The sequence below is a fragment of the Panthera uncia genome, assembly GCF_023721935.1.
Source record: "Panthera uncia isolate 11264 chromosome D3 unlocalized genomic scaffold, Puncia_PCG_1.0 HiC_scaffold_8, whole genome shotgun sequence".
Classification (NCBI taxonomy): Eukaryota; Metazoa; Chordata; class Mammalia; order Carnivora; family Felidae; genus Panthera; species Panthera uncia.
The window spans coordinates 49,868,700-49,889,984 of NW_026057586.1; the positions used below are offsets into that span (position 1 = coordinate 49,868,700).

At 35.8% G+C, this 21,285-nt stretch overlaps 1 protein-coding gene across 4 annotated transcripts in view; it reads left to right on the forward strand.

Annotated features, from left to right (window-relative positions):
- ROCK1 (Rho associated coiled-coil containing protein kinase 1) overlaps positions 1-21,285 on the forward strand; it is a 174,574-nt gene that overhangs the window by 106,465 nt on the left and 46,824 nt on the right. For all 4 annotated transcript variants that reach the window (XM_049619648.1, XM_049619647.1, XM_049619649.1 and 1 more), the window contains exons 17-21: positions 11,204-11,310; positions 12,781-12,931; positions 17,294-17,454; positions 19,046-19,230; positions 20,797-20,866. In XM_049619648.1, coding sequence (XP_049475605.1) covers positions 11,204-11,310; positions 12,781-12,931; positions 17,294-17,454; positions 19,046-19,230; positions 20,797-20,866 — 674 coding nt within the window. The remainder of the gene's footprint in view (positions 1-11,203; positions 11,311-12,780; positions 12,932-17,293; positions 17,455-19,045; positions 19,231-20,796; positions 20,867-21,285) is intronic.

Sequence of the window (21,285 nt, forward strand, 5' to 3'; positions counted from 1 at the left end):
GAAAATTGTATAGGTTTTTTTACTTACTATGGTTTTAGGGTTGCTTTTTGGAAGAAAAAACAACATCCATTTTCTAATCAGTGAGTTTTCTCACCCCTTGGTGACTTTTCTAAGATTCCATTTATTCTTTGTGTCTTTAGTCTGCCAGTTTTTTTTTTTTTCTGAAGTGTAATTAACATACGGTATTATACTAATTTCAGTATACAATATGATTCAACAATTCTGTGAATTTGTTGTTGTTCATCAAGATAACTGTACTCTTGGGGCACCTGGGTGGCTCAGTCAGTTAAGCGTTCAACTTCGTCTCAGGTCATGATCTTATGGTTCGTGAGTTGTAGCCCCGCGTTGAGCTCTCTGCTGTCAGCGCAGAGGCTGCTTCAGATCTTCTGTCTGCACCACCCACCCCCCACCCATCCCCCACTCTCTGTCTCAAAAATAAATAAACATTATTTTTTAAAAAAGATAAGTATACTCAATCTCCTTTGTTTTTGTGCCTGTCCCCCCACCCACCTTTTCTCCCGGAACCGCCAGTTTTCTGTATTTAAAAGTCTATTTTTGTTTGTTTCTTTTCTTTGTTCGTTTGGTTTCTTAAATTCCACATATGAGTGAAATCACATGGTATTTGTCTTTCTCAGACTGACTTATTTCACTTAGCATAATACCCTCTAACTCCATCCATATGTTGTAAATGATAAGATTTCGTTCACATTTATGGCTGAGTAACATTCTGTTGTGTATATGTATACCACATCTTCTTCACCCTTTTATTAATAGACACTTGGGTTGCTTCCGTATCCTGGCTATTGTAACTAATGCTACCATAAACACAGGGGTGCACTTAACTTCTCAAACTAGTGTTTGTGTTTTCTTTAGGTAAATACCCACTAGTGGAATTATGGATTGTATGGTAATTCTATTTTTAGTTTTGGGGGGGAGCCTCCATACTATTTTCCACTGTGGCTGCACCAATTTGCATTCCTATTAACAGTGCATGAAAGTTCCTTTTTCTCCACATCCTCATCAACACTTATTATTTCTTGTGTTTTTTTTAGCCATTCTCCCAGATGTAAAGTGATAGCTCATTGAAGTCTGATTGGCATGTCCCTGTTGATTAGAGATGTTGAGCATCTTATCTCAACATTGGAAAAATGTCTCTGCAGGCATTCTGCCCATTTTTAAATAAGATTATTTGTGGGGTTTTTTGGTATTAAGTTGTATAAATTCTTTAGATGTTTTGGATATTAACCTCTTATCAGATAAGTCATTTGTACATATCTTCTCACATTCACTAGGTTGCCTATTTGTTTTGTTGATGCTTTCCTTCCCTGTGCAAAAGCCTATAATTTTGGTGTAGTCCCAATAGCTTCCTTTTGCTTTTATTTCCCTGGTCAGTGGAGACATATCCAGAAAAATGTTTCTGTGGCTAACATCAAAGAGATTACTGCCTGTTTTCTTCTAGGAGTTTTATGGTTTCACGTGTCACATTTAGGTTTTCAATCCATTTTGAGTTTATTTTTGTGTATGATATAAGAAAGTAGTCCACTTTCATTCTCCTGCATGTAGTTTTCCCAGCCCCATTTGTTGAAGAGACTGTCTTTTCCTCATTTTATACTCTTTCCTCCTCTGTTATAGATTAATTGACCACATAAGTGTGGGGTTATTTCTGGACTCTTTATTCTGTTCCATTGATCCATCTGTATTTTTGTGCCAATACCATACTGTTTTGATTACTACAGCTTTGTAGATCTTGAAATCTGGGATTGTGATACCTCCAGCTTTGTTCATTTTTTTTCAAGATTGCTTTGGTTATTCAGGTCTTTTAAGGTTTCGTACAAATTTTAAGATTATTCTAGTTCTGTGAAAAATGCTGTTGATATTTAGATAGAGATTATGATAAATCTGTAGATTGTTTTGAGTAGTATGGGTATTTTAATAATATTGGTTCGTCTAATCCATGAGCATGGAATATTTTTCCATTTGTCTGTGTCATCTTCAGTTTCTTTCACCAGTGTTTTAGTTTTTGGAGTACAGGTCTTTCACCTCCTTGGTTCAGTTATTTCTAAGTATTTTATTATTTTTAGTGTAATTGCACATGAGGTTTTCATAATTTCTCTTTCTGCTACTTCATTATTAGTATATAGAAATGCAACAGATTTATGTATGTTAACTTTGTATCCTGGAGCTTTACTGAATTCATATATTCATTTTAATGGTTTTTTGGTGAAGTCTTTAGGGTTTTCTATGTATAGTATCATATCATCAGCAAATAGCAAAAGTTTTACTTTTCCCTTACCAATTTGGATGCATTTTATTTCTTTTTCTTGTCTGATGGCTGTGCCTAGGACTTCTAGTACTATGTTGAATAAAAGTGGTGAGAGTGGACATCCTTTTTTGTTCCTGATCTTAGTGGGAAAGCTCTGCTTTTCCCCATGAGTATGATGTTCACTGTGGGTTTCTCATATATGGTCTTTATTATGTTGAGGTATGTTTCCTCTAAACCTACTTTGTTGAGAGTTTTTATCGTGAATGGATGTTGTTTTGTCAGATGCTTTTTCTGTAAAAGCATGTGGTTTTTATTCTTTCTCTTGTTAATGTGTTTTATGACTCTGATTGATTTGCAAATAGTGAATCACCCTTGCCTCCTGGGAATAAATCCCATTTGATCATGGTGAATGATTTTCCAGTGTATTGGTGGATTCAGTTTGCTAATATTATGTTGAGAATTTTTGCATCTGTGTTCACCAGAGAAATTAGCCTATAGGTTTCCTTTTTTTTGTAGTGTCTGGGTAATGTGTCCTTATAGCATTTTTCCTTCTTCCTCCATTTTGTGGAATAATTTGAGAATAAGTATTAACTCTTCTTTAAATGTTTGTCACATTCACTTGTGATGCCATCTAGTCCTGGGCTTATGTTGGGAATTTTTAAATTACTGAATCAGTTTCATTTCTAGTAATCAGTCTGTTCAAATTTTCTATTTCTTTCTGATTCAGTTTTTAAGAATGTATTTCTTCTAGGTTGTCTAACTTGTTGGCATATAATTTTTCATAATATCCTCTTATAATCCTCTGTATTTCAGTGATGTCAGTTTTTATTTCTCCTCCTTCACTGCTGATTTACTTATTTGAGTCCTTTCTTCTTTTCTTGATAAATCTGGCTATATGTTTATCAGTCTTCATCTTTTCAAAGAACCAGCTCCTTATTTCATTGATCTGTTCTATTATTTTTTTAGTTTCTGTTGAATTTATTTCTTTTCTCATCTTTATTATTTCCTTCTTTGTACTGCCTTTGAGCTTTGTTCTTTTTCTAGTTTCCTTAGGCATAAGGTGAGTTTACTTGAGATTTTTCTTGCTTCATTGTGACATAGTCCTGTATTGCTATAATCTTCCCTTTAAAAAAAAAAAAAATGTTTATTTTTGAGGGAGGGAGAGAGGGAGGGAAGGAGAGTGCATGCGTGCGCGTGAGCGGGTAAGGCAGAGAAAGACACAGCATCCGAAGCTGGCTTCAGGCTCTGAGCTGTCAGCACAGAGCCCGATGCAGGGCTTGAGCCCATAGACCGGGAGATCATGACCTGAGCCCAAGTCTGATGCAGAAGACTGCCCTTAGCCCATATACCTCAGTTGAGGTCACAACAAATTCAGGGAGAGGCTTTCTTTGGCTGTTAAGACCTGCAGTCAAATCAGATGCCTGACCCCATTCTGTCTATTGGGGCTGCCAACAGTAGCGCCAGTCTGTAGGGTGTTCTCCCTGCCTTGTCCGCAAGAAGCTTATGTTGGTGGGTATGGCCAGCCGTCAGACCCATTTCCTACCCCTAGTCCATATGTTCAGGCTGGAGTTGCACTGCTATGTATGGTTATCTTCCCCTCTCCCCAGGGCAGGAGTTGCTTTGAAGTTGTGTGAGTCCCTGTCAGGGCTACTTGCAGTGTGTTTCTCTGGCAGAAGCTGCTTTGGAGTGGGGCAAGTTGGATGGCGTGGATCTGCAGAAGAATGTGTCAGGCAGTCTAGACTGGGCCATGGGGAGAGATTTTCACCTGCCAGCTCTTAGCCTTTTGTTCTTGGCGAAGTCTCCTAAAGATCCCTGGCCCTCCAGTGTACATTCTGAGATTAATGAATCATCTTCCCATATACTCCAGGAATTTTTCAAATTGCAGCTTCTATGCTGTATTTTAGCAGGGTTGTTTATTATGGTGGCTCTTTAGGGGCAGTAACTCAGTTTCCTGTTGCCCTCCAACTCTCCCAGAGCTGAGCCAACTCATTTTTAAAGTACCCAGAGTTAAGCCCTTCTGATTATAAAAACTCACAAAGTTAAAGCCCACTGGTTTTCAAAGCCTAATGTTATGGGGACTTGCCTTCCCAGTGCAGGTTCCCTATACCTGGCGTGCCTGGGGGAGGGTTTGCTCCTCTTCTTTTTTCATGCATATGGTGTCCCTCCCCTTTCTGGGTAGTCACCATGGAGTTTCATTTCTGACTGCATTTCCACCTCTCATACCCTTCTCAGTGTGGCTTCCTCTCTATGATTAGCTGTTGAAGTCTGTTCTGCCAGTCTTTCGGTCTTTTTCTGAATTAGTTGCACTGATGTGGCTGTTACCAAGGTGTGTCCATAGCAAACTTAGGTTCTTCCTGCTGCACCATCTTCCCTGTAAATGTGTTTAATCTCCCCAATTTTTTTAAATTTTTATTTATTTTTTATTTTTAATAGGAAATTTATTGTCAAATTGGTTTCCATACAACACCCAGTGGTCATCCCAACAGGTGCCCTCCTCAATGCCCATCACCCACTTTCCCCTCCCTCCCACCCCCCATCAACTAGTCTCCCAAATTTTGAAACATGTTTTAAAAGTTACCGCTATGATTGTGGCTTTTTTTTTTTTTTATAGCTCCCTTGTATTTCTAACAGCTTTGCTTTGTGTATTTTTTTATTGAGGTGAAATTCACGTTACAAAAAAAATTTAACTGTGCAATTTAGTGTCATTTAATGCATTCTTAATGTTGTACAATCACCTCCTTTATCTAGTTCCAAAATTTTCATTATCCCAAAAGAAAACCTTGTACTTATTAAATTATCCATCCCTATAGCCCCCTCCACCTAGTGCCCGGCAGCCAACTTCTGCTTTGTATCTCTGATTTTACTATTCTAGATATTTCAGTTAAATGACATTATACAACACGTGACCTTTTTTATGTCAGACTTCTTAGGATATTTTTAAGATTCATCCATGTTGTAGCATGAATCAGTACTTCATTTATATCTGAGTAATATCTAGTGTGTGTATATACCATATTTATTTAACCATTCACCTGTGGATGGACATTTGAGTTTCTACCTTTTGATTATTGTGGATAACACTGCTGTGAACATTCATGTATTTATTAGAATACTTGTTTTCAGATCTTCTGGGAATATCTAGGAACGGAAATGCTGGGTTATATGATAACTCTGTGTTTAACATTTGAGGAACTATAAACTGTTTTCCACAACAGCTATACCATTTTATATTTCCACCAGTGATTTAGGAGTGTTTCAGTTTCTCCATATCCTTGCTAATGCTTGTTATTTAAGTGAGTTTGGTTATAGTCACCCTAGTGGCTGCAAAGTGGTATCTCATTGTGGTATTGATTTTCATTCCTCTAATGACTAATGATGTTGAACATATCTTTATGTGCTTACTTGCACATAAAATATATGTACATTAGGTATATGATTTACTAATATTTATTCCCATTCTATAGTTTGTCTTGAAAATGTCCTTTGCTATACAGAAGTTAATTTTGATGAAATCCTATTCATCTGTATATATGTTGCTTATGTTTTTGGTGTCATATCTTGGAATACATTGCCAACTCTAGTATCATCAGGAGTTACCCCTATATCTTCTTCTAAAAGTTTTATGGTTTTAGCACTTATATTTAGGTCTTTGACCTAAGTTGAGTTATTTTTGTTAATCTTAATGGCATGATGTACGGGTCCAACTTCATTCTTTTGTGTCAAAATATTAATTTGTTCCAGTACCCCTCATTGAATAATCTTGGCATCCTTGTTGAAAGTCAGTTGGCTGTATTTATATGGGTTTGTTTCTGGATTCTTAGTTCTTTCCAGCGTTCTGTAGATCTTTCCTTATGCCAGTACCATACCATCTTAATCTCTGTAGCTTTGTAGCACATTTTGAAATTGGGATGCTTGAGTCCTTGAACTTTATTATTCTCTTACAATATTGCCTTAGCTCTTTCAAGGCTCATTGCAGTGCCATATGAATCTGATGGTATGCTTTTCCATTTCTACATTAAAGATCTTTGGAATTTTGATGGAGATTATATTGAATTTATAAATCATTTTTGGTAGTATTGCCATCTTAACATGTTAAGTCTTCCAGTCCATGAACACAGGCTGTATTTCTGTTTATCTGGGTTTTTTTTTTTTTAATTTCAACAGTGTTTTTTAGTTTTCAGTACACAAGTCTTGTAACTCTTAGACTAAATTATTCCCAGGTATCTTCTAGATGCTATTTCAAATGAAATTGTCTTAATTTTTTTTTTAATTCTTTTTAACGTTTATTTATTATTGAGAGACAGAGCATGAGCAGGGGAGGGGCAGAGGGAGAGAGAGACACAGAATCTGAAGCAGACTCCAGGCTCTGAGCTGTCAGCACAGAGCCCGACGTGAGGGCTCGAACCCACAAACCACGAGATCATGACCTGAGCTGAAGTCAGACGCCAAACCTACTGAGCCACCCAGGCTCCCCTTAATTTTTTTTCATATTATTTCTTGAGTGGTGTTAGCTGTGGGTATTTCATAAATACCATACTTTGTATATTTTTAATACAGTGTTGTTTCGTGTGTTAAGGTTTTATGACATATCTTCTTATTGGATTAGAATTTATTATTATAAATGATATTAAATGTGTCTGAGCTTGAGGGTTGTTCACCTTAATGTGCAATTTCTAATTACCCATGTATTTATTTTTAAGATTTATATGTAGTTGATGGGCCTCAAGGTTAAGGGATAGATTTCATATTTGGGGATTTTAAGAAATTTAGATTTCTTTTTTAAGTGCATTTTTTTTGTTGAAATTTAACATGTAGCACATACCATAATAAATAAAAAATACTCATCTGGAGAAATTTTCACAACACGAACACACCCTCATAACAAAAATTGAGATTGTGAAATTGCACACTGCTAGCAACCCAGAAGTCCCCCTTTATTTCCCTTTAGTCACTAACCCCTTTCTTCCCAAGTAATCATTGTTCTGACTTTTAACACTATAAATTAATTTTGCTTGTTTTTGAATTTTATGAATAGAATCATGCAGCAAACACTCCTTTGTATCTGGTTTGTTTCATTACCCTTATGTTTAAAATTTTCATCTGTATTGTTGTATATGGCAATAGTTTTTTCTTGCTATGTAGGATTCCATTTATTATGTATGGCCACAGCAGTCTGTGGTGAATGGATACTGCAATTATTTCCATTTGGGGGCTATTATGATTAATGTTGATAGGTATTTTCTTGTACATGTTTTTTTGGTAAACATTCCTGTGCATTTTGTTAGTATACACTTAGGAATGGCAGAGCCATACAGTTTGTTTACCTTTTGTAAATACATCCCAGGTATAGTCATACCACATTTTATACACTGTGCTTTATTGCACTTCGCTAATACTGCATTTTTTTTACATATTGAACATTGTGGCAGCCCTGCATTGAGTGAGTCTTTAAGCACCATTTTTCCAACAGCATTTGTTTATTTCATGTTCTCTGTGTCACATTATTATATTTATTATGGTGATCTCTGATCAGTGATCTTTGGTGTTACTATTGTAATTGTTTGGGGGTGCCGTGGACCACACCTATGTAAGACCACAAACTTAATAAATGAGTGTGTTCTGACTACTCCACCTTCCAGCCATTCTCCTATATCTCTCCTCCTCCTCTCTTTGGGCCTCTCTATTCTTTGAGACATGGCAATATTGAAATTAGGCCAATTAATAAAATACCCTGTAGTGGCCTCATAAGTGTTCAGTGGGAAGGAAAAGTCACATATCTCTCACTTTAAATCAAGAGCCAGGAATGATTACAATTAGTGAGGAAGGCATTTCGAAAGCCATGATAGGGGCGCCTGGGTGGCTCGGTCGGTTAAGCGTCCGACTTCAGCTCAGGTCATGATCTCATGGTCCGTGAGTTCGAGCCCCGCATCGGGCTCTGTGCTGACAGCTCAGAGCCTGGAGCCTGTTTTTTTTTTTTTTTTCCAACGTTTTTTTTTTTATTTATTTTTGGGACAGAGAGAGACAGAGCATGAACGGGGGAGGGGCAGAGAGAGAGGGAGACACAGAATCGGAAACAGGCTCCAGGTCTGAGCTGTCAGCACAGAGCCCGATGCGGGGCTCGAACTCACAGACCGCAAGATCGTGACCTGGCTGAAGTCGGAGGCTTAACCGACTGCGCCACCCAGGCGCCCCCTGGAGCCTGTTTCAGATTCTGTGTCTCCCTCTCTCTCTGCTCCTCCCCTGTTCATGCTCTGTCTCTCTCTGTCTCAAAAATGAATAAACGTTAAAAAAAAAAAAAAATTTAAAAAAAAGAAAGCCATGATAGACTGAAAGCTGTCATGTAATTGTAAGCCATGTTGTGAGTGCAAAGGAAAAGATCTTGAAGGAAATTAAAAGTGCTACTCCAGTGAATACATGACAGCCTTTTGCTCAAACAGAAAAAGTTTTAGTGGTCTGGATAGAAAATCAAACCAGCCACAACATTCCCTTAAGCCAAAGCCTAATCCAGAGCAAGGCCCAAACTCTCTTCAATTCTGTGAAGGCTGAGAGATGTTAGGAAGCTGCAGAAGAAAAGTTGGAAGCTAGCAGAGTTCTAAGGGAAGAAGCCATCTCCATTACATTAAAGAGCCAAGGTGAAGCAGCAAGTTATCCAGATCTAGCTAGGATCATTACTTGAGATGGCTACACTAAACAACAGATTTTCAATAGAGGTGAAATGACTTTTCTCGTACAATCCATCTAGTCTTTTCATAGCTAGAGAGAAGTCACTGCCTGGCTTTAAAGCTTCAGAGATTCTCTTGTTAGGGGCTAATACAGCTGCTGACTTTAAGTTGAAGCCAGTGCTCATTTGCCATCCTGAAAATCATAGAGCCCAGAAGAATTATGCTAAATCTGCTCTGCCTGTGGTCTACAAATGGAACAGCAAAGCCTGATGACAGCAATCTGTGTATACCATGGTTTACTGAATATTTTAAGCCCATTGTTGAGACCTGCTAAGAATAAAAGACTGGTTTCAAAATATTACTGCTCATTGACAACGCACCTGGTCACCCAAGAGCTCTGATAGAGATGTACAATGAGATGAATGTTGTTTTCAATACAATATCCATTCTGCAGTCTGGGGATCAAGGAGTAATTTTGACTTTCAAGTCTTACTATTTAAGAAATAATTTTGTGAGGCTGTTTAACTGCCATACATAGTGATTCCTATGATGGATCTGGGCAAAGTCAGTGGAAAACCTTCTGGAAAGGATTCACCATTCTAGGTGCCATTAAGAATATTCATGATTCATGGGGAAGAGGTCAGAATATCAGTATTAACAGGAGTTTGGAAAGAAGATTCCAGTGCTCATGGATGACTCTGAGGGATTTAAAACTTCAATGGAAGAAGTCACTGAAGATGTGACTGAATTGCTGTAATCTCATGATAAAAATTGGATGAGGGGTTGCTTCTAATGGATGAGCAAGGAAAGTGGTTTCTTGAGATCGAATCTACTGGTGAAGATGCTGTGGAAATTGATGAAATGACAACAAAGGATTTAGAATATTATGCAAACTTAGTAGATAAAGCAGCAGCAGGGTTTGAGAGGATTGACTCTAGTTTGGAAAGAAGTCCTGTGGGTAAAATGGTTTCAAACAGCATCACTTGCTACAGAGAAATTGTTTGTGAAAGGAAGATTTGATCCATGTGGCAAGCTTTGTTATTGTCTTATTTTAAGAAATTACCAGTCACCCAACCTTCAGCAATCACTACCCTGATCAGTCATCAGCCAAAACATGGAGGCAAGACCCCTCCACCCAGCCAAGGATTATGACTCGCTGAAGCCCAAATGACGTTTATTAGTATTTTTTAACAATGACGTATTTTTAGTTTTTTAAAAAAAATTTTTAATTTTATTTTTGAGAGATAGAGCAGGGAAGGGAGATTCATGAGTTCGAGCCCCGCCTCGGGCTCTGCACCGACAGCACAATGCCTGCTTGGAATTCTCTCTCTTCTTTCTCTGCCCCTCCCCTGCTTGTACACACTCTATCTCAAAATAAATAAAATAAACTTAAAAAAAAAAGCTAATTCAGAAACACTAAAATACAGACGCAGCTAGACTGCACTGAAGTCTGTGGCAGGTCCAATAAGTTAAACATTGAAGTTTGAAAAGTACAGGATTGTTCCTGGTCCTTCTGGGGCACTTTATCCATTTCCTTACCAAATCCTAGGTTACTTTGAATTACAAAATAAGAAAATAGATTCTTACTTACAATATAATTATATTCATTAATGTTAGATTCTGTGTTTATGTATTAAATTTGTGTTTGTTAAATACTTATGCATTAAAAATCTATAAGCCTAAAGCATGTTTTAGAGTATGGTTTCACTAAGTTTAAGAGTAATTAAACACTGGGAGGGAGGATGGGCTAAATGGGTAAGGGGCATTGAGGAATCTACTCCTGAAAATCATTGTTGCGCTATATGCTAACTTGGATGTAAATTAAAAAAATAAAGTTATATTTAAAAAAAGAGTAAACACTTTTCAGAATGTCTGGCCCATAAAGAAAACTTAAATACTTGCCTCAATTAACTAAAGATTCTTATTCTTAACATGGTGAAAAAGAACACTGAATAAGGACTCATATCTAATTTCGGAATAAAGCTCAAGCTTCATCTCTTTGACCATTTGTGAAGTTAGGAATATGTACTGAATGGTCTCCAATTAGCAGTAACATATTTACTACTATATATTGTAGTTATTATATATATTACAAAATATTCTTAAATTAATGAATTATAAAATTTTAGTATTTAATAATTTATAATTTTAATATTTTATAATTTAATAAATTCTACCTAATCAGGAAATTTAAAACTTTTTTATCTTAATGGTCATGCTGAAAAAAAGACATTTCTTTTGATGGCTTTGTGACTTGAACTTTTTTCTCACTTGATAGCTCGAATTACATCTTTACAAGAAGAGGTAAAGCATCTCAAGCATAATCTTGAAAGAGTGGAAGGAGAAAGAAAAGAAGCTCAAGACATGCTTAATCACTCAGAAAAAGTAAATGACTTAACGTGTACCAATTTTGAGATATATGTACTTGGCTACCAAATACTATAACATGTTTTTATAAAATAGCATTCATTCCTGATGTTATATACTTGCTTTTTTTTTTGAGAGAGAGAGCGAGAGCATGTGTACATGAACAGGGGAGAGGGGCAGAAGGATGGAGGGAGGGAGGGAGGGAGGGAGGGAGGGAGGGAGGGAGGGGGAGAGAGAGAGAGAGAGAGAGAGAGAGAGAGAGAGAGAGAGAGAATGAGAATCTTAAGCAGGCTTCATACCCAGTGAGGAGCCTGCTGTGGGGCTCGATCTCATGACCATGAGATAATGATCTGAGTGAGCCAAATCAAGAATCAGACCTTTTACTTGACCGAGCCACCCAGCCACACCTATATACTTGCATTTCTAAAAATCTTTATGATCAGTAGTGGTTTTGTGGGAGTGTGTGTGTGTGTCTTACTTAGGGCTTTTTATTGTGTTATTTTTGTTTGTTTTTAACTTTGAAGGGTATTAGATGTTTCCTGTTACCGAATCATCACAAATTACTTTCGTTTGGAAATATCTTTTCATGTAGAATTTTTTCCCCCAGTTTTTTGTACTTGGGTAAAATGAAGATGCTGAATGTTACTAGCCTTATGAAGAAGGAAAACAAAGGATAGGTATATGATAGATCATGTGTACTTTTTCCATTTTGTTGGTAATAGTTAGCAAAATAGAAAATAGCATAAAGTGATTGGCCCTTGCGTATAGTTTTCTTACCAGTCAAAAACTGTCATTGGTTATCCTCTGTCCTTACCTTGCTAAGAAAAGTATTAAATAGATAATATGTAGATCTTTCACTTTTTCACTTCCTCCCTAAATGTGGGTTTACTAGATCCTCAGATAAATGATCAGAAAATGTACCACTTATCTGTCCTTTGGACATGTTTTGTAATAGAGTAGTATGTCTAAGCCTGGTATAACTGTGGTTGTAGGATGAAAGAAAGAAGAGTAGAAGATGCACCCAAACAGAAATGGAATACATTTTGACTTGTCCTTTAGTCAAGGCAATGTAAATCTGGGTGTACATTTAATTTAACTGTAAATTAATAGTTTTAAATCTGAATTTAATTTTTTGTAAGCGGCAGCAAAAATGTTTTAATGAACTAAAGAATTGTCCTATTCATTTCTGATTCTAGCAGTGAACCCTCCTGAATACAACTACCATCAAAACCCTTCTGGGGGAAGGAGGTGGTGATATTTTGCTTTTAATTATATGAGCTTATCATGATTTTTAAAGTAAGACATGATAGATAATGTGAAATATACAAGAAAGTATAAATGTTCTAAATAAAAATATTTAAGTAAATACAGTATCACATTTCAGGCCAGTGTGATTCATATATTGTCTCTTATGGAATATTACATAATGTAAGATTTAACAATGTGTCTTTTGCTTAGTGTATTACATAAGTTATTTTCATTTTACAGGAAAAGAATAATTTAGAGATAGATTTAAACTATAAGCTTAAATCATTACAACAAAGGTTAGAACAAGAGGTAAATGAACATAAAGTAACCAAAGCTCGTTTAACTGACAAACATCAGTCTATTGAAGAGGCAAAGTCTGTTGCAATGTGTGGTAAGTGTTGGTTTTCATATTTTCTATATGAGTAATTTTTAAATAATGCCTACCAAAAAAAACTGGTTTTGTTTAAAATTTCACTTTATAGTAGTATAAACACTTAAAAATTATAAATTGTCATTCAGTAAAAGGATTCTCCCTTTTTCACTTTGGATACCTTCCATTTTTTTTAATCACAATTTTACCTTCTATTTCCCTCACTCTATTATCCTCCATTCTCTATCAATATCAGTGGAATCTCTCTTTTCTCCCAGTTTTTATTAGCCCTTTCCTTTATTTTCTTCCTGATCCATTCTGAAAATCATTGTCTGTTAGTTCATCTTCTTTCTTGTTTAGTACCCTCAATTTTCCAATTCCTTTGTGTTTCCACTTTACTATGACTCTAAACACAACCCTAGATCAAACTAATGAGTTCCTTTCTTCACATCAGATAAGTTCTTCAGAGAGGGTTAGCCCAATGCATTATCTCCAACCTCAGGCGAGCTGTTAGTTTTTTAGTATATCACTTACTGTTTTCTTTCTCTCAGACTTTTACTTCTGTTCTCAAGCTTTGTATGTCATTTCTTTATCCATCTACTGTTAGGTGAACTTTTCTCCTATTTAAAAAAGAAATCATGAAAGCATAGGTGAGAACGCCTCAAAGTCTTGTTCTCTTACTTAATCAGCCTATCCTACTTCTTTACCCATCTTCATTTTCTTTCCTGTCAGAAGATACTGATCCTCGGGGCACCTGGATGGCTCAGTCGGTTAAGTATCTGACTTCTGCTCAGGTCATGGTCTCACAGTTTATGGGTTCGAGCCCTGTGTCAGGCTCTGTGCTGACAGCTCAGAGCCTGGAACCTGCTTGGGATTCTGTGTCTCCCTTTTTCTGCCCCTCCCCTGCTCGCGCTCTGTCTCTCTCAAAAGTAAATAAACATTAAAAAAAATTTTTTAAAGATATTAACCGTCTTCTTGTTTGACTAATATGTGCTAGCTGTACTCAGATCTAGCCTCATCTTATCTCATCTTAACTATCTTTTTTTTTTTCTTCATCCTTAACCTTTTCTCTTCCACTGAATCCTTTCTTGTTGTGAACATGTGCAAGTTTCTTCCATTATACATAGATAGATAGATAAAATTTTTTGAGCATGCAGGATGCCTGGGTAGCTCAGTCAGATAAGCATCCAACTTACCTTCAGGTCATGATCTCGTGGTTTATGAGTGAGAGCCCCACGTCAGGCTGTGTGCTGACAGCTCAGAACCTGGAGTCTGCTTCAGATTCTGTGTCTCCATCTCTCTCTGCCCCTCCCCCGCTCAACGCTCTGTGTGTGTGTGTCTCAAAAATAAACATTAAAAAAATTTTTTTTAATTTTGTGAGCATGTGCAAGTATCTTCCTTTATAAACAAATAAATAAATAAATAGACAAACCCTTGCAGTAATCTCTGATTCTTACTAACTGCCACTGTTTTATTCCATTTCTTTATAGCCAAACTTTTAAAAGAAGAGTTTGCCTTTTTTCACCTTGCACTTACTTTGTAACCTGCTACAATCTGGAAGTGTCACTTAACACTTTAAATTCTGCTCATTCAAGGGGAAACTTAGGATCCTATCTGTCAGACCTGCTTTAATCTCTTATTCTCATGATCCTAGTTAATGGCTGTATAGTTTTTAGCAGCCCAGGCTTGGAATCAAACAAATCTGTTTTGCCTCTTACCTACTCTGTGGTGATTATTAAAAAGATATTAGATGGAAAAAATGCATATAAAGTGCCTGTACATAGAAGGCTTTTAATAAATGGGAAATACTGTTATGGCTAAGGGTGGTGATATTTAGCATCCAGGTATCCAAGCCAGAAATCTGGGAATCATTCAGCAATTCTACTTCCAAATGATATATACAATATATTCCTCCTTTCCTTTTCTCTTTTAGTTCATGGTGACATCATCATTTGCTTGATCTGTTTAATTATTACTCTGCCAGTTGTTCTGCTCATCAGTCTATTGTTCTCATTTAAGCCAGAATGATCCTTTTGAAATTTAAATCTTACTGTGCCAGTCCTTTGTGGCTTTTCATTGTTTGCAAGGCACCTGTCAAACTCCTCAGGACATAAAGAGCCTTTGAGTTGGCACTTACCCATCTTTATAGTCTTACTACTCTGCACTTTGTTATGTGTACTTCACATAACTGGTGTGCTTCAGCCATATTAAACTACTTTTATTTCTTTCACGTACATTACTTGTTGACTGCCTACTATAGGCCATGCACACCTGGGAATATATAGCATAGAATAAGACAAGAATCCTTCCTCTTAGAGATTATTTTCTGATGGTAGAGATAATCAAAAAAAGCAAATAAATGAAAATCAGTGCAGATTGTAATCATTAATATGAAGAAAATACATACAGTGTGATAGTTTCTAAGTATTGCTATGTTAGATGGGGTTCTGAGGAAAGGCCTCTCTGAACTAATAATATTTGAGGCAAAGTGAACCGTCCAGGAGAAAGTATGTTCCAGGCAGAAGAGATGATAAGTTCAATACTCTTATTCTAAGAATAGTGGGAAGCCATTGTAGTGTTTTGAGCTGTGCTGGCATGTGTAACATATGTTTTTGAAAGACCACTCCTGCTGTATGGAGAATGCTTTTGAGAGAGAGAACAGTTTAAAAATGGAGATCAACTAGAAGGCTATATAATGTGTAGGGATTAGTGGTAGTAGAGCATGAAAGAAATGTAGATACAAAGGGTAAGAGGGTAAGAGTTGGTGATGAATTGGATGGAAATTAAAAAAAGGAACCAAGAAAGGCTCTGGCTCTTTTTTTATGGGGGGGGGCTTTTTAATTTTAACAACTGGATGGATGTTAATATGTTTTGACATTGAGATGACTGGGATGGGATGAGTGGTTTGGGATGGGAGGGAAATAAAGGTGTCTATTTTAGATATGTTAACTTTGAAAACCGTGTTAGATATCTAAGTGGAAATGTCAAATATATATGAGTCTGGAGCTCAGAGGAGAGCAGGAGTTATACAGTCATGCACAGAACCTCCTAAGGGGAAATAGGGCAGAATAGAAATGGAATCATAGCAGAGCCCTTGGGTAGTCTAACATTTTCCAAATGTTACAAAGGAAACCAATAACAGTCAAAGGGGGTTGCAGGAACACCAAGTAAGTATGGTGTTAGAATTTCAAAGAGTAAAATATTGAAAAAAATGAGGAAGTTATTCAATATACGGATTCTATTAAGGTCAGTAAAGATGAAGACCCAGACATTTGTGTGTCTTCTGAATTTTGCAGGATGGACCTCACTCACTGGTTATCATACAAAGCAGTTTCAGTGGAATGGTGGAGATGGAGGCCAAAAGGGAAAGTAGTAAATGTATAGTAGATGAGGCACTGGAGACAGTAAGTGGAGGCACTGGAGACAGGAAGTTCTTCCAGAAGTTTCTGAACAGAGATGGAATAGTAGCTAAAGAGGAATGTGAGAGCAGTAGAGGATATTTTAGGAAGGGAGATAATAAATGAGATTATTATGTTGGTGAGAATGATTCAGTTAGGAGAAGGAAATTGTTGAGGCAGGGAAGAAATGAAATAATTGAAGGAACAAAGTCCAGAACAGAAGTGGATGGATTTGTGTTTGATTAGAGATGGGAATTAAGAGGCAATGATTACTGGTATGGCTAAGTTTGTAGGTTTGGAGGGAAAGATGAGGAAGTTCCATTCTAATTGTTTCTATTTTGTTACCTAGAGGGCAGTCTCCAAGAATGGAAAAGCAGACTTACTAAGTTTGAATCATGTCTGTACAACTTACTAGTTGCAGGACCTTGGAAAATTGAACCTTTCAGAACCTTAGTTACCATATCTCAAAAAAGGAGCCTCACTATAGACTTTTATCTTTTGATAATAATTAAAGTGGGTACTATACTACCGTGGAATCTTGTTTGTTTGAATTGCAAAAATTAGAATTCCTATCAGCCTTAAGTCCCTTGAAACTTTTCTGGAACAATGTAAGGTATAGATTAATAACCACAGCCTTATTTCTCTGCTTTTATCTGAACTACCTCCATTTTTCTTTTTAGTTACTTCATTTTTTTTTTTCTAGTTATATTTTCACCTTCTGGTCTAGAAATGGCACTTAATAATTTCTCATAACATTGGGCGTGGGCTGGATTTAGAAGGTTTTATTCTACTACTTTATTTTATAACTCCTTTCGTTTAGACATCCTACTATGCAAATAATTCAAATGACATTAGGACTTCTGTAATAAATTGTTCCATTAGAATCCCAGGATAAAAACAGTAGGGATTTTTGACACCAGTTTGTCTTATGGAGCCCATGCAAGTGAAAGTATGTATGTCTGTAACTTTTTTTTTTTCCTCACAGAAATGGAAAAGAAGCTGAAGGAAGAGAGAGAAGCTCGAGAGAAGGCTGAAAATAGAGTTGTTCAGATTGAGAAACAGTGTTCAATGCTAGATGTTGATCTGAAACAATCTCAGCAGAAGCTTGAGCATTTGACTGAAAATAAAGAAAGGATGGAGGATGAAGTAAGAAAAATAGTATTGATTTTGTTGATCTTATAAAAGAGAAGTAATCATAAATTATAAGTGAAAAGTTATCTATAATTTAAAAAACATGGAGGAGATTTGAATAAAATAACCTGTATGTGTATGTGTTTACTGCTATAAAGCCACCACTGTATCCTTCCTTCCTAGGATTTTTATCTACAGATAGTTGTTGAACAGTCACACCATAGGATTTATACTATTTTGCACTATGACAGTACAACTCTATAGAAGTGTCATAGCTCCTCTTCTGAAGAAATTGCCATCTGCTTTTTAAAAACACACACACACAAAAGTTTATTGTAAAGTTCTCTTGTAATCCCAAAGAGGAGAAATTGCTCTTAGATCTCAAGAAAAATGTTAACTACAGAGTCTTGACTGGCTTAGATTGATGGAAAACACAGGGTACACATTTACAAAGCAATAAATAAAAGATAAAATGCCATTATATCCTTGTGGTTATTATATGTATTTTAAAAATCACTTATAAGACTGGAAGGAATCAGTCTGCATATATGTTAGAAAAGGGAGAGAGAGAAAACCAGAATAATCAGGAAAGACTTCTTACAGGAGGAATGAGATATTTCCATTATTTAAAGATTGAGTAAGACCTCAAAAGTTCATAGTTTGAGAGTCAGAAGCTAGAGTTGATAGAGAGGGAACATTATCAATAATGATGATAGTAAAAGAGTGATTAATGAATGAAGATAGGTAAGTGAAAGACAAGAACTTGATCTGATCAGAGAAGAAAAGACATATTGTATAGTCATGGGAAACTTGGGAACCAAAGTATTGATAATGATTTAAACTTAAAATGGGAGGCTGTAGGTGAAAATACTCTTTTAGAAAATAAAATTAGTCTGGTAGTGTTCTATAGAATGAACTAGAAAGAAAAGAGATTTAGTGGCTACCTGTTATAGCCAACACGCAGGAAGAAAGTATGTTGAAAATTTGGAAGACCATACTCAGTCATTTCAAAATGTAATTTTTGAGCACCTTTTATCTTCCCGGCTCTGCTCGGAGTTGGATTACTGCATAAGATAGATATGTTCTTGACTTTTGTGGAACTTCGAGCCCAGAAGGAAAGACAGATATTAAGATCAAAATTACAAGCATGACATTAATTTAAAGAGGAAGTACTGAATGCTGTAGGAGTGTTTTGAGTAATTACATCCAGGGGTTAAGGAAGGCCTCACTAAACTTCAGAGGGTTATAGACCAGAGCACAAACATTTATGAATCCGAAAAGGTGAATTTAAATACCCCTTATGTCCCTCCAAAAGTGGCTTTTATGGCCATTCTCTACTCTAAAATTTCTGTACATGTTGGGACCGAAAGAAACCAGATTTTTTTCCTCCAAGATCTCATATCTGAAATTTGGGGGTTAATTTGACTTAATAGTAAGTTCTATAGTTATAAATAACATGTCAACAATGGAGACTCTTTAGAATACTAATATTCTCTGTATAAGGCAGTATAGCACATTTGAGATTTGATTGATATTCTTTCAAATAATGTTTACTAAATTATTAGTGAGATTTAAGATCTTCTGCAATTATTTTTCTTATTCATAGGTTAAGAATCTATCCCTGCAACTGGAGCAGGAATCAAATAAGCGAGTATTGTTACAGAATGAATTGAAGACTCAAGCGTTTGAAGCGGACAATTTAAAAGGTCTAGAAAAGCAGATGAAACAGGAAATAAATACTTTATTGGAAGCAAAGAGATTATTAGAATTTGAGTTAGCTCAGCTTACAAAGTAAGTCTCAAAAATAACATTTTTTTGTTTCTTTTTTGTGTTCTGCATTTGCTTATGTTTGATATTTTATATGTGTAGAAATAATTTATTTGCAATTTGTGAAAGGAAAACTTAGGAAAAAAGCATTTAGAAAAAAGAATTTACTTGCAAAGGTTTGCAAGGGAGCCTTACTGAATAAAAAGTAGAGATCTTTAAAGGGAGAAAAAAGGAGATTATCAAGGCCACTGACTTTACAGTAAGTCCATTTATGGTGGAAAAATTAGTTTTCTCATGATTTTCATACCGACAAAAGGCCTGTTTCTTCACACTAGAATTACAAAAATCAGAATTAAACTTTTTTATTAAGTATTCAGTGTCTCATGGGAAATGTTCAGTATTTCTTTATATTAGGAACTAGAGTTAGACATGATGACTCTATGTTTTGTTTTGTTTTGTTCCTTTGGTTCATCTCAGAATGCAAAGTACCTTTTTTCTTCTTCTACTCTGAAATGTGATGTGTCCACTTACTTGAAGTGGAGATGATGCAAGGTTTCATTATTGCTTTCAGAATTTGTATAAAGACATGCTTCAAAAATTTAATGTCAAAGATTAGTATATTTTATACCAAGTCACGTGGTTTTATTTCCTCTAGATTTATGTGATAATACCCTTCATTTGCCAGCTTCATTTACAACATAGTAATTCTTGGGTAAAATTGTCAGTTTTTGTTTTGTTGGATTTATATTGGCAAAATTCTTTTCCCCCTTGTAGAGCCTTCATTTTCGCATTATGTGTTCTGTAGTTTTCTTCTCCCAGAATAACTTTCACTCAGCATTCAGTGAACACTTATTATGTCCTTTTATCAACTATATGCCTTGTTAGATGCTGAAAATACAAATCTATCACTATCTAAAATGAAAACCCAGCAGATGCAGATGGAATTGTTTATCCTTGAAAATATGTAACCGGGGGTTACATTGTGTTTCTGTCTTGTCTGTTTCTTTGTGAATTGTGTTCATGTGTGTATTATATATATGTAGGTGTGTCTGTGTTCCTCCTCCTTTGTCATGTATTGTTCTTGCCTTCTTTCTCGTTCCTTACCTGGTTTTTTATCTCCAGCCCCACCTCCATGCTTCATTGGCCATAATGTATGGTATTATATGTATATATAATGTATGGTATGTATAATATTATTTGTGAATATTTTCGTGTGCCCTGTTTTTAATCGCTTACTATACTACATGTGACATTTAAAGTTTATTCCTAAGGATGCTTTTCTCTACTAAAACTTAGAAAATATCATTTTTATTTTTGCAACTTGGATTAATCCACAGTTAATATTCTCCTGAAAGTGACCTTCAGTAAAAAACAGTTCCCTCTACTTTGTATAGTAGGAGCAAAATGGAACGAGACAGTGTGGCCTGACCAAATATGAATATTAAAGTAATACTGTATAGTGAATTATGATTTTTAAAAACAAAGGTCATTTTAGTAAACCTTTTTATTTTTAGCAACTTTAATAAATAAAGAATAATACAAAGTATAGTATAAATAGCATTCATTTATTATTTTCTCTTTTACCTGAAGACAGTATAGAGGAAATGAAGGACAGATGCGGGAGCTACAAGATCAGCTTGAAGCAGAGCAATATTTTTCGGTAAGAATCATTTTTAACACTTTGCTTAAAATTAGGTATTTAGATTTTTAATGTGAACTGACTTTTTTTCAAATGACCGTGAAGTGGTTTTCTCCCCCTTTTCGTGTCCCCATCTCTACATTTCATTTCTGAATCTGAGTTCGTGCTCTATGTAAGTTGTAAAGAAACTAACGTTTTTGTGAAACATTTCTAAAATTGCCATCAAAGTAAAGCTGTATGTAAGACTTTGTTAAGGGTTTTGTTTGCCTGTTAGCAAACTTGGGTATTTTCATATGTGGTTCATGTATGCATGTTCCATTTGCAGGTATAACTGCATACAGTTATAGATATAACTATGCTCAAAAGGGTTTGTTTGTTTTTTTTTTTTTTTTTTTTGGTTTTAGCTCTTTTTATTCACTTTATGTATCTATTTTGCTTTT